This window comes from Aplysia californica, unplaced genomic scaffold (assembly GCF_000002075.1).
Source record: "Aplysia californica isolate F4 #8 unplaced genomic scaffold, AplCal3.0 scaffold00924, whole genome shotgun sequence".
Classification (NCBI taxonomy): domain Eukaryota; kingdom Metazoa; phylum Mollusca; class Gastropoda; order Aplysiida; family Aplysiidae; genus Aplysia; species Aplysia californica.
The window spans coordinates 143785-157134 of NW_004798194.1; the positions used below are offsets into that span (position 1 = coordinate 143785).

The 13350-nt window shown below is 38.1% G+C and overlaps 1 protein-coding gene across 1 annotated transcript; it reads left to right on the top strand.

Moving 5' to 3' along the window:
* Nucleotides 1–135: 135 nt before the first annotated feature.
* Nucleotides 136–5753, top strand: LOC101862149 (U4/U6 small nuclear ribonucleoprotein Prp31). The gene is made up of 3 exons (XM_005110650.3): nucleotides 136–1348; nucleotides 2280–2522; nucleotides 4936–5753. Exons 1-3 carry the CDS (start codon nucleotides 269–271, stop codon nucleotides 5122–5124), a joined length of 1512 nt encoding a protein of 503 aa, XP_005110707.1. The 5' UTR covers nucleotides 136–268; the 3' UTR covers nucleotides 5125–5753.
* The last annotated feature ends 7597 nt before the right edge of the window (nucleotides 5754–13350 follow it).

The following is a 13350-nucleotide window of genomic DNA, read 5'->3' on the forward strand; positions in this document are numbered from 1 at the left end:
TATTATTATGCATCTTACTTTTTGTTTCACTGCAAATTCGTTCGATACTTACAAAATACCGAGTTTATTAAAAATTTGGATGAAACAGGAACAGGAAGTGCTTTGCGATTTTGCGACGGCGTCTGTCTGTGTCTGTCGATTCACAAACGAAAGTAGTCGCCTTGCCAGTGTTAGTCAATAGTTGCACTGTTGCTCAATTAGAAATTGAATTTGTAACGTCTACGTGGTTTATCGGCCACGTTTATCTCAGTAAGTCTAATTCATAGCCATGTCTTTGGCAGATGAATTGTTGGCAGATCTCGAGGATGGTGGGGAAGATGTTGGTGACATGGATGAAGCGGAGGATGGTGTCCACGATGTGGTGGACGATGTGGAAATGACGATAGGTCAAGGTGCTTCTGTAAGATGTGTTGCTAAGCTGAGAGACAGTGGGGAGCTGCACAAGATTTTAGCAAACATTGAAGAATATTCGTCAAGGCCAAAACGTGATGCAGTTGCAGGACCAGTTGAGGCAGATCCAGAATACAAACTTATAGTCGACGCAAATAACATGACTGTAGAAATTGACAATGAAATAAATGTGATTCACCAGTTTGTCAAAGACATTTATTCAAAACGATTTCCAGAATTGGAGTCACTTGTTCCAATGCCTCTGGAATACATTTGTACTGTCAAAGAACTAGGTAATGATATTTTGGAGAGATCAAAGAACAATGAAGCTCTTCAAGATATCTTGACTTCTGCTACCATTATGGTTGTAAGTGTCACAGCGTCAACAACTCAAGGAACAGTGCTGTCTGAGAACGATTTGGCTACTGTTATGGAAGGCTGTGAAATGGCTATTGATCTTAACAAAAGCAAAATGAATATCTTCGAATATGTAGAATCGCGGATGGCATTCATAGCTCCAAATCTTACGATCATTGTTGGTGCTTCAACAGCTGCAAAAATTATGGGTACAGCTGGTGGTCTTACCAACTTGTCAAAAATGCCCGCTTGTAATGTGCTTCTCCTTGGTAGTCAAAAGAAAACACTTTCTGGATTCTCAAGCACCAATATTCTCCCACACACTGGTTTTATCTATCATTGTGAAATTGTTCAAAAAATGCCTCCTGACATGCGACGGAAAACAGCCAGAGCAGTATCTGCAAAAGTGGCTCTTGCTGCTCGTGTGGATAGTTTTCATGAAAGTGTAGATGGCACAGTCGGGGATCGGTTGAGAGGTGAGCTGGATCACAAAATGGATAAGATGACTGAGCCACCTCCTGTGAAATTTGCCAAACCACTGCCTGCACCAATTGAGCAGTCCAAGAAGAAACGAGGGGGCAGAAGGGCGAGGAAAATGAAGGTAATGATTTTTTTTTAATGAATAAAAATAATCTGACTGCTCTGTGTATGACTGAAATATTTGCCTGTGCATGACCAAGAATAGTATGGTCACATTACTGTGTGTTAAGGATGACGACCTCTATTCTCACCTGGGGTTTGAAGTAATTAATTTAATGTCAAAATTTAACTCCCATTTCTGTCTGCTGATTACTGTTGTGATCATGGATCATTAATTATAATTATATACGAAGTGACTTTTCTCTAAACGCTCGTGAAAATGAACTTGACGGCTATTTTTCCAAACGGTTTCCGTTCTCAGTTCTCAAGATTTTCCTGTTATTTGGGAGTTTGGCGTCATCTTTCTACGAGGACTGAGAAAAAGGCATCGAATTCAATTTCTAGAACTAGAGATTTTTAGATGTCTGAACATTCGGATACTTCAATTGTAGTTGGGTAACGTTCCCGGATGTACTTCATTTGAAATGCCTTCAAAAGGTATGGCGAGAAAACTAAAGACTGTGACTTATTTTGCATTTAGTCACCCCTAAAGCAAAAACTAAATCACCAAAAAAATCCCACAACCCTCCTTTCCCCCCCCCTCCCTTATATACACACACACACACACACACCAGGCCACTCCATTCGCAAATAACCAGAAAGTCTCGAGAGCGGAAACCGTTCGGGGAAACTCAGTTCAAAGTTTATTTTCCCGAGCGTTCAGAGAAGTAGTGCCGGCCTAATTATAATGAAGTATACAAGATTCAGATTGCTCAGGATGCTTAAATTAGGTGTACCAAGCACCCCGATGGTCTTTTAAACTTTAAAATAAATATATGGGATTTTTCCTATAAAATTATTTGTGCAGTTCTAACTTTATATTTTTTTTACATTACAAAATTATATTAATTTTTATTGCATTTTTCATTTTCTCCTCCTATGCCCTTTGCCAGGAGCGACTCGGGTTGTCAGAACTTAGAAAACAAGCCAACAGAATGAACTTTGGCCAAATAGAAGATGATGCCTACCAGGATGACTTAGGCTTCTCCATGGGCACAATGGGCAAGTCACGATCTGGGAAGATTAGAGGACCACCTGTGGACGCGAAGACCAAAGCAAGAATCTCAAAGACTTTGCAGCAGAAACTTAACAAGCAGAATCAAACGTGGGGTGGCAGTACTACTGTGAAGAAACAGGTAAGTTATAATACAGTGGAACTTGGATTCAACAAAGTCGTCAGGCCTGGCCTTCAATTTCGTTGAGTCCGAGTGTTCCTTATATATGGCAAATATATGAGGTTTTTGTTTAGATAATTACAGGTACCGAGCAAGTAATGTATTCGACTTTCTCTGTCAAAAGCAGTTTGGTTTCAAATGAGAAGTATTTTTAGGGGTTTTTTTTGGATACCTAAGAATTGCTAGAAAATCCATGTCAAAATTAGCTTGTCATTGTAATATAATTGATCAGTAGCTGGGGAAAAAATAATTCATCTTACTGTGTCGCGCTTGAATCTCTCTACTGATATCCTATGCCTGGACCATTTGTACCCCGCCATCCCAGTCACACGCCATACATGTGATGGCTGCCCGTTCGACTCCGACACACGCTAAGACATGGGTGCATGATAACAACGCGTGTGTAGGTATGAAAGGAGGGTGTTGATTTGTCGCTTAGAGCAATTCACCCTGTAAGCGACTTCTTTGAATCCGAGCTTGCGCGTGTATGTGTTCGTTAAATCCAAGTTATTGTTATATTGATTTTTATGAATAAAAAATTTGGGGAATCCAACTCCTTTCCTTGAAACCGAGTTCCCCTGTATATGGTCAGAAAGCTGTTAAAATGTACTACGCCAAAAAATTTGAATTAAAATTTTATTTTTTTTCAGTTTCTTAATCTCTGGTATGGGTTGCAAGTGCTCAAGAAATATTTTTCAAAATTCAAAATTTAAATATGCTGAAAAGGGCAAGAGAAATACATAATGTAGCTTGTACACAATTGATAAAAGAATAAAACAGGGTTTTTAATCTCTTCTTTAAAAATTTTCCTTTCTGAGCTTAATACTTTTTACTAGCTTGCTGACCATATTTGATTTTATGTTGATAGAGTATAACATTGTCTTATTAAATGTAAATCTACATTCAGTTGAACCCTGTTATGCTGCCTACCTTGGGATGAGCATGAAATTGGTGGTATTGCAGGGATGGAGTTTAAAGGGTTCCACTGTTTAAATAGCACCGACTGCCCATCATCAAGGGAAATGATTGTGCGACCTCTAGATGAAGGACAATATCATCATGCATGAGAGGTGTTTACTGCCTTGTGCCAAACTGTTGAGAGATGAATAGCGATTTGCTTTTGTGACTTTGACTTTGAAGGCTGTGCTTTAAAATATTTGCAAATTTCTTGCTTGTCCTGGGCGGTCAAGGGCAGTGGAGACAAGCTGGCCTCCTTGCCTCACTAGAACTGTAATTTACACAATTGCCATGTTCCGGGGGAAAACAACTAGGAGTCACTTGCATACATGTAGCTCCAGCTGCACTTTAAGTTTATCCCAATTGAAAATATCTGCTGGATCAGAAAGAAATTAGACTGTGTTTCAAGGTCCCTGTCGACATACTTTTTGACCCAATGCCTGTCAGTCCTGAGTCCGCCCCAGACCTGTCGACCTGTCATGTTGAGTTGAGCTCGCTCACAAAATAAAAGCCTCATAGTATAGGTGTCTGTCAAACTTGAGGTCATCAGGCTGAGTGATATCTAGTGACACCGGGTATTTAGCCAACAAGCCAAGGAAGCTCGGTTCCGTTCAAGTATCCCAGGCAACTTAAAATTCCATTCCAAAATAGGGTAAAACAAAATTTTTACTTGAAATCTGCAAGTGCAAGACAGGGATGAGGCGGGGGGAATGGAGCAAATCTGCGCTGCGACAAGGCTTGATCTTGACCTAACTTGCAGAGTCGTGTGCATGAGAAATTAATCGAGTAGCAACGGTGTGTGCCATGTGTTGTGTGCACCTCTGGCATTTCTTTTTTTTTTTTTTTTTCTTAATTAAAAAAGTAAGTATTTTTGCACCCCCATCAACACAGTTTAGGTGTCGTAGGGCCAACCTGGGCTGAGAGGGATGCGACATCCCAGCAGACAGACTAAGATACCCATCATACTCAATGAAAATTACCCATGCTCTGGAATTGAATTTGGATCCCCAGCATGCAACAGCAAAGTGCCTAACTGCTACACTACAGACACAGGTTTGCTGGTGGTTTAGCAGGACAAATGTACATTAATTTCATTAGGACAGAGGAACAAAATAACTCACATTCACCAAACATGTAATTGAACAAACATTTTTGTGTTTAAGGGTAATATCTCACAAATACACTTTAAGTAAGATGTTTTTGAAAGGTAAGCTGTATATATAGAATGCAATGAGGTGTGTACGGTAATCAGAGGAGGGGGGGGGGGGGGTTCACTTAGAAATAGGACAATAGGTGATAACTTGCCCTTTCTAATTTCCTGTAGCCTACCATGTTTTTTACACTTTTGGTAACAAAATTTGTGTCTCTTATCACTTCCTGATCTAATGATTACTTTTTTACACCCTTTTCTATAAAGGTTGACGGCACAGCTTCAAGTGTGGCTTTTACACCCCTGAAGAATTTGGAAATTTTCAACCCTCACGCTGCAGAGACTAAAGCACAGCAAAGCACTCAGCGGTACTTTTCTTCTACTGGCACTTTCCTGAAAGTGAGCAGAACGCCAATGCCGCCACCGTCCCTTCCCGGACCGAGCGGATCCAAGTAGTCATTGAATTGATGGACATTGTGCTGTTTTATTAATGAGGATGTTGTTATGGTGATTTGTGCGAATTGACTTATGTCCTCAGTGTAATTTGTTTCTAATCACCCTTCCCTCAGTTTGTTTTATGTTCTGTAAGATAACCTCTATTCATAAATGATCTATAAAAATGAGCTGAAGTACATTTATGTCTTGTTGGTTTTTACTGTACATCTACAATGAAGAGTTGCAGGACAAAGCGTTATATTTCATTATTTGTAGCTGTATCTCACTATTGCTGGAATCCAATAGGATAGCAACAGAATGCCTGTTCGAGGAAAATAAGAAAAGAAAGGTAGTGCTGGATTTTTCGTAAAAGTACCATCATGTTTGAGCTGTTGTTTTTTTTTGTTTTTCTTTACTGCCTCAGTAGCAGCCACTTTGGTCTTAAAAGTATAATACTTTTTCTTTTACAAATACCTCTGTGTATACTGGTCAGGGCCCAAAGATGAGACTGTCATTGGTCAAAGTACAACCAAGTCCTGCCATATTTTAGGTCACTTCTACTTCTAGTTCTCAATTGTTTAATACTTAATAGAAAGTTTTGTTGTTCCAGTGTATGATCTGAGTGAATAAAGTGAAAAGAAAAATGGGAATTATGAATTGTCATGTAAATCTTTCAAGTTCTCATCAGTTGTAATTTATTTTTCTTCATTCTTCTTGTAGTGATATCAGACATCTTCACAAATATGCTGCCATCCGTTGAAGTGCCGCCAAGTTGTTATGAAGTTTATTTTATGACTAAGGAGCGCTGGCTCTGGCTTTGCGGGCATTGTAGCTCTCTGGGACTGTTTGCATTTTTGGCATTCTTCAAGCAGTTGCCTTGAGTGCTATGTTGCATGGGCATGACTTGCCAATCCTTAGGTTTCAGGACATATGTTTTCAGCTTGTTGTAACCTGATCTGAGAACATAATGTAGCCTACTTTTTAATTACATCATGACTTGTAAATTTGAGTATACATTTGAAATATTTGTTTTGTAGGCCTTGTAGGCTTTTCCTGCTGCTTTGAGATGAGAGTAGATGAAAATAATGATAATGCAAATAATTTCTATAGGGCCCACTCCAGTACACTACAACTCAGGGTGCTTTACAACACACAAGTCAATGAACAATAGATAGTGTAAAAATGAACTTTTCAGTGTCTTCTTTTGAATGGGAGGTACAGCTCCTGTATACTCAATAGTTGTATACTTCATTAGGTCTGGCCCAGTGTTGTACATTATTTACTTCAGGTTACAATTACACTTTCTTTCTATTCTGGTTACCAATTCCTGGGATGATTTTGTTGAATAGCATAACTCACGTTGGTCTACCATGGCTGCTACAGATGTATTGTGGTCAAAGGACTATAGGTTTTTCACAGGTTTTAGTTTATTTTATTTTTTTAAAGTCTAATTAGTAATATTTACCAGAATAAGGCTGAACATTGATGAGCTATTGTGAAAAAACCAACTTGTTTCGAGCGCTCATATGACCTTATGCAGTTGCGAGCGCCGTAAAACCCCATACTACTACTACTACAAAGTTTGCTTTTTTAGAATTTGAAGTTGGCAGAACCAGAAAACTAGCAGAAGCAAAGAGGGATGACTGGGAGGGGCTGATGTAATGATGGAAAGATATCCTGAGTAGTGAATTGAGATGGAATAGAAGCAGTCTAGTACTAGTAATATCATAATAGTAGTAGGCTACTAGCCTTTGGTGTGGGGGGGGGGGGGGGGGGGGGGGGGGGTGTTGTGTACACTACATATTTCCATGGGAAAACCTCTGATATAAAACAAAACTTCATCATCCTGTCATCAGCTTTCTTACCATGGGCCAGGGTATAAGCCATCAACAAGAGCTCTCTGTGTACTGTTGGCCACAGAAAACATGAGCATGGAAAACTTGAAGTCATGGGTAGCTCGTACAATTAGCCATTCCCTGACTGATATCTCTTTAATTTTTCGCAATAGACTTTAATACAGGGATGTGGTGGCGAAGCGGTTAGTGCTCTCGTCTCCGAAGCGGAAAGTCTGGGTTCGGACATAGATATTTTTTCGCCCCCTCCTGCCCACCCAGCAGTAAAGGGTACCTGACTTCGAGTTGGGGAAGTAAAGGCAGCATGGGAAGGAATTGGCCACCCTACCACAATATGCCGAAGGCCCAGGAAGTTGTCTCTCTAACAAGGCAATCCACAATGTCCAGATTGGAGGTGGGAACAATTTTTTAACAGTTTAATAATTGATGAGTTGAAAATAGATTTGTCGACTCCCCTCGTGTTTGAGGTATCTGTGCCAGATTGTACTTCTGTCCCGGGCCATTGTCTCCACCTCGGTCCAGCTGTATCTCATCTTCTTCAGGTCTGAATCTTATTCTTAGCCTCTCCTCCAGGTACATTTCAAACAAAATTTAATAAGAGCATTAAATTTAAAAAGCTGTTCAGTTTTGATATATAATAGTATTATTAGCTCTAATTCCCAGCGGAATAAACTATTTCAAACACTTTATGATCTAGTTGTTAGTTTGTTATTATAAGTCCATTACATAAATTATAAATTTGTTTTCCAACTCAATGGTAGTCAGTAGTGGAAATGTATGACAAGCAGAAAGAACTTTTTCATACAATCTCTCCACTGCAAGGTAAACCTACTTACTCAACTTACTGCATGTGCATCTTAAATTCACCTGCAGCTTAGACATTTTATTTTATCTAAGAAAAGTTCTGTACCATGTTTTTAGAATCTCGAGGTGGCAGATAAATTCTGAGATCTGAAATAACTCGTCTAAAATCTATAGGTGGCCATGTATAGGCCAGTCTTTATAAAGTAGCTTTGGTAAAAAGCAGTAGAAATGACATTCAGTTAAAAGATTTGTCCCTCCCTTTTGACACGGTGAGGTGATTGAAGAAGCCGAGCTTCATAACGGCTATGGAGTAAAGCTATCATCAAGCTGAGAAAAATGTCTCACTTTTGGAAGTTGGACTGGGTATCAAACCTCAGAATCCAGTGGACATGTATCAGTACTATTACTATCACTGCACCACAGACACTCTGGTATACATAGGCCAATGTGAAACAAGTGCCTCATTTAAATTAGTCTGTATCACGAGTAGGCCCTACTACTACTAGTATCAAGAGGTATACAATGTACTCTCTTCTCACATGTGTTACAAAACAATTGAACCTAATTCTCGAGTTTACGAGACACATCAAGTACATACATTATAACACAATTCTAGGGGACCATGGTATGGGGACATATAGCCCCAGAAACATACACAGCCCATTGTTAGTTATAGCTGTCTGTGACTTCCTAGCGTCACAGATTATAAAGGTTTTGCACCCTTAAATGGACACAATGAAGATCATTTACTACTTTTGATAACTGCTTTGACCCTTCCTGTGACTGTGAGGTCCAACTAGGGCTGTATGAGATACCACTTCATTGAAGAAAAATTGAGATAATTTTGAACAGAATCAGAAGTAACAAATCTAAAAAAAATGTCTGTTCCACACGAGATTTAAATTCGAATATATCATGTGCAAAAAAGTGCCAAATCTTTAAAGGAAGTCTTTGGGAGACCAGTCTCCTGAATTACACCAGACATGTCTCATGTATAAAAGGAAGAGCTGTATTCCAAGGATCAAAGACTTTACATTAATTTGTTATGAAAAGCCTGAACCTATAGATGAACAGCAGGCCTACACATCTATTTTGAGTGTGGTGAGACAATATATGTATTTGGATTGAACTGACATCAAGGCACCAAAGAAAGCCAAATGGAGGATAAACCAATTTGGCCAATGTATGCTGTATCATCACTGAAAGGTGAAATAAATTGTGCATGGGGAGGGGGGGGGGGAAACGAAACAGTATATATCAGTGGTATCACTCAGTTTATTCAGGTGTGGGAAAGACAGGAACGCAGGGAAAGCTGTTCCATTCAAAGGTAATGACTCTGACAACATAACATGACATAATTGTATACATACATCTTTTTTTTTTTTAAAGATGGCAAATTTTAAAACAATACATGAGCAATAAAGAGCAATAAACCTGTTTAATATCAGCGCCTAAAGAAATTAAAGCCATTGCTAAACTTACTGATTTTTTGCCGTCAGGGACTTTGGTACACCTATCTGCCAAATAGGTAAAACATTTGATTACATTGTCGATAACCCTGGTTCTAATCTCTTCAGTGGCCTTCAAAATGCACACCAACAATCAAGATATAATAAATGTACCGGTATAAATCTGACCAAAAAAACCCCAAGAGGCACGAAAGCCACAAAACAACCACTTCACTTCAAGAATCTCTCCTGAAAAAGTGAAAATGAAAAGTAAGGTCATCATCCCCACTGTCCAATATGATACATGTACTATGCTAGTTAACAGAGCACCTAAAAATGTTTGAGTATTTCATTACAACATCATGGAAACCAACCGGGAATATAAATCTTAATACTATAAACTATTGAAACAATTTAATATAAAAAATGAAAATGGATAGAGTAAACTCACAAGGCATGAAAAAGTGCAAGTTGCAACATAATATAATCGAGGCAGTGTGATGAAATCAGACGCTCGTCAAAATAATGCGTCATAATAATTTCCAACGAGTGGAAATCAGTTTCTTTGTTGATGTCAAAATTTTGACAAGTATCTGATTTTACCATGATGTCATCATACAGTGAAACTCGGATTCAATGAAGGGAGACAGCTTCCCCATTAAAAAAAAATTTGTTAACAAAATAACTCGGATTCAATGAACAAATAAATGAGCGAACTCAGGTTCAACTAAGTCGCTTGCAGGGCAACCAGCTCCCGCAGACTTGACATCACACATTTGGCTCCCGAAACGAAGCTTGTCTACCCTATTCCAAGGGTCCATAGATCGCACTTGCACCATGTTTCATTATAATCATACGCTATTCCTAGCCTACGGCTTAGGACTTTGAATGTCGCCAGAAAACAGAAGCTTCACAGTTTATCTCCCCCTGGCAACTGAACAATGAAAGGCTATCGTAGACATAGCTTTTGACCTGTCCAATAAATTGCAGGCTAGTTTGTGGGGGGGACAAAAAAACTTGGCCGTATTGTGGGCCCTACACTTCAAAGCAACTTATTGCTCACATTGCTATAAAAATGAACACTTGGATTAAACTTAATTAAATTAAAGGGTCACGTCCGATGACTTTGCTATATCCAAGTACCACTGTATATACATTTTGGTATTATAATATTATCATAGCAAACTCTTCAGGTTCAGGAAACAGATTCGACCTATACCAATGGAGTAGTGGTGAACTCTTTTAGTACTCCCAGCTCTATTTCAAATGGTGTTTTCTTCTTCCTGTCATGTACTCTGTTCACTCCATACTACAGAAACTTGCCATCATTACACCAATGTAAAAGTTGGTCCATTGACATGCTATCATTTTTAACCACTTAACAAGATATAATATTAATATATATGCAAATGGAATAATGCACATCTCTGATTATTATGGTATATTGTACTTGTTCAGGTACAATTTCCTTAATAAGTTCTACATGACATTTGTTCTTTTCAAAATCAGTTCTCTCTAAAAACTATTTTGGGGTAAGACAGGTAAAAATGAAGTATGAGTTAAGTACTTTCTACTAGATGCCTTTGGGGCAAAAGCTTTATTCTACTTTAAAGCGGACAAGTCAAGAAAGTATAGACCTATCCTTAAACTGTGAGTCACCATTTGTAACCACCAAATGACCGCTGTCAAGTTCAGAAAGTGATTACATCTAGTGCTACAGGGAACAATAACAATAATTAGGCTACATATCCTGTAATATCAATAATATTTCAGCATCCACTTACAATTATTTCCATTACAAAAATAAAAAAATGATGTCAATCTTCGCTGTCTTTGACAAATTTGAGGTTATTTTCCTCCCACAAACACCTCTATGGAGTTTCTGAGACAAACTTCTTGAAAGCAGACTAGCATGCACATAGCGAGATTGACCGGACGGGGATCATAATGTAGAAATTTTGCTATGTAAGCCTACATGTACACGTTTTAAATACAATGAATATATATATATACATTGAGAAGAAACTCAGGACCTGAAAAATCTCTTCCCTGTGTGAGTCAAGATGACGGACTTCTGTATGGTTCTGTACAAGTCCAGAGATTTCTTTACTTTACTTTAACTTACTTTAAGAGAAAGAGGGCTACAGCAAAGTTTCCGGGAAGATGATCCAGCGAAGATGCAAGCATAAAAATTGCAGAAAGCAAGAGGAACAAAACAAATGGTAATAAAAAAATAATTCATAATAATAACTTTTAAATGAGTGTGTTGTAGCCCAAGGGAAATAGAAAATGTCACGTAAAACAAATAAAACTGTGGAGTTCATAAGGACAAGGACATCATGTATTTATGTGAGGTTTTTGGTTTTAAAAAAATTGAAATGGTTGAAGAAAGTGGGTCCCCCTGTACAAACTTTTTTTTTTCACACTAAAAAACACCCTAAAAACAAAACACAGTCATAAGTACACAGGATTTGTTTATCTGAATATGATGCATTGAACTGAAGTACATGATTTTTGGCTACTAGTACAAGTTGGCCTTTCAATTTTCACTCAAATAATACTTTCCCGTAAGTGAAAAACCCCAACAAAGTTCATATTCAGTATATATCTGCTCTCTATGAAAATTCAGAAAAATAAATCTACAACTTTAGTAAAACTTGAGTCCTAAACCAAGATCCCCAAATATATTTTAAATTGTCTTTACTTTAAGGCAGTTATATGTACTTTGCCATAGGTAGATTACTGATTCAAGTAAGGAACTCTATGTAGTTCGTTGGAGTTACAGCTCGCCCTGACCAGCCTAGTAGTACAGTAGCCGCAGAAGACAATTTCAAATTTTTTAGTAGAGGCTTTAAGGCGCTCGCAACAGCATAAGGTCATATGAGCGCCAGAAGATTAGAGGTGTTACAAGAGAGTAACAAACATAAAAAAGAAGAAGGGGAGATAAGGACGATACATGTTTGATAGGAAAGAAGAAGCAAACCACACCAGAGCACCCACCAACCAACCGCAATTTTTTTTTTAAAATTGGGTTGAAACAGTAGGCCCCTACATGCTGATTTCTTCGATTTTTATTATTTCACCACAATGCCTCACAAATAACACTGGTCAACGCACATTTCGCAGCATTTGGTTTCAGACTTAATCTTAGTTAATATGGAATCACTGATTTAAAAAATGGCAGTAGTTTTCGATCCAAATGAAGTATAAAATAAGTCCAAGAAATTCTGGTTTTCATGTACCCCCACTCTTCTTTCCCCTCTGTTACTCATCACAATGATGAACCTGCTCTAATGGCCACCTGTCCAAAACAATCACCAGTGCAAACAACCACTCCCTGCTGGTGATTATAATGACACTGTTCAATATAATATATTCACCTTGAGGTCTTGGATAATTTCAACTGCAGTTCGCAATGTATTATGAAAGCTGGCTTTATTTTTTTCTTCTAATTAATCAAATGGCTATTCCAGAAAATAAGAAAAATCCATTAATCAATGCTTTGGAATGTGCTATACTCACTTTTCAACAAAGTGTGTATAGACTAAAACTTCAGGATCCCAGCCTTTGGAAACAGGAATGATTTCAAGTTTAATTCGTAACATATAAAACATGTTGAAGCTTTCCGTTAGTGAAGAAATAGCTGTTTACCTTAAAGGTGGAAGAGGATCATGATATTTTTTTTATCTTGTAATATATTCAGTTAATCATGAGATGCGATGAGACACGAGCACAAAAGGGACAATTATGTAAAAGAGATTTTTTACTAATAGAAAGAAAAAAAATCCAAATGCAGTACGGGTACCGACTGGAAAAAAAAGCAAGACTCAATGAACTCATTGAAAGAAACAAAGTCAAAGAAGATGTAAAAAAATAAGAACATGAAGGTGCTACCTGCATGAATCGTATGCAGTCCACCTTAGCATCTTTCTAGACTAGTCTGTGAGCTGTCCATATGAAGCACTTGGTTTAGTTGACCTATCAGTAGACAAATGCATAAGTGTATACTGTTCATTTTATTAACAATAACTTACCAGTTGTGTGGTGTAATGTAGTAAAAAAACTTCCCAACAATCCATTTTCTTATTAGTGTCATTCCTCTCTTACTTTATCACAAGACAAGATGCAAGATCTGGTATTAA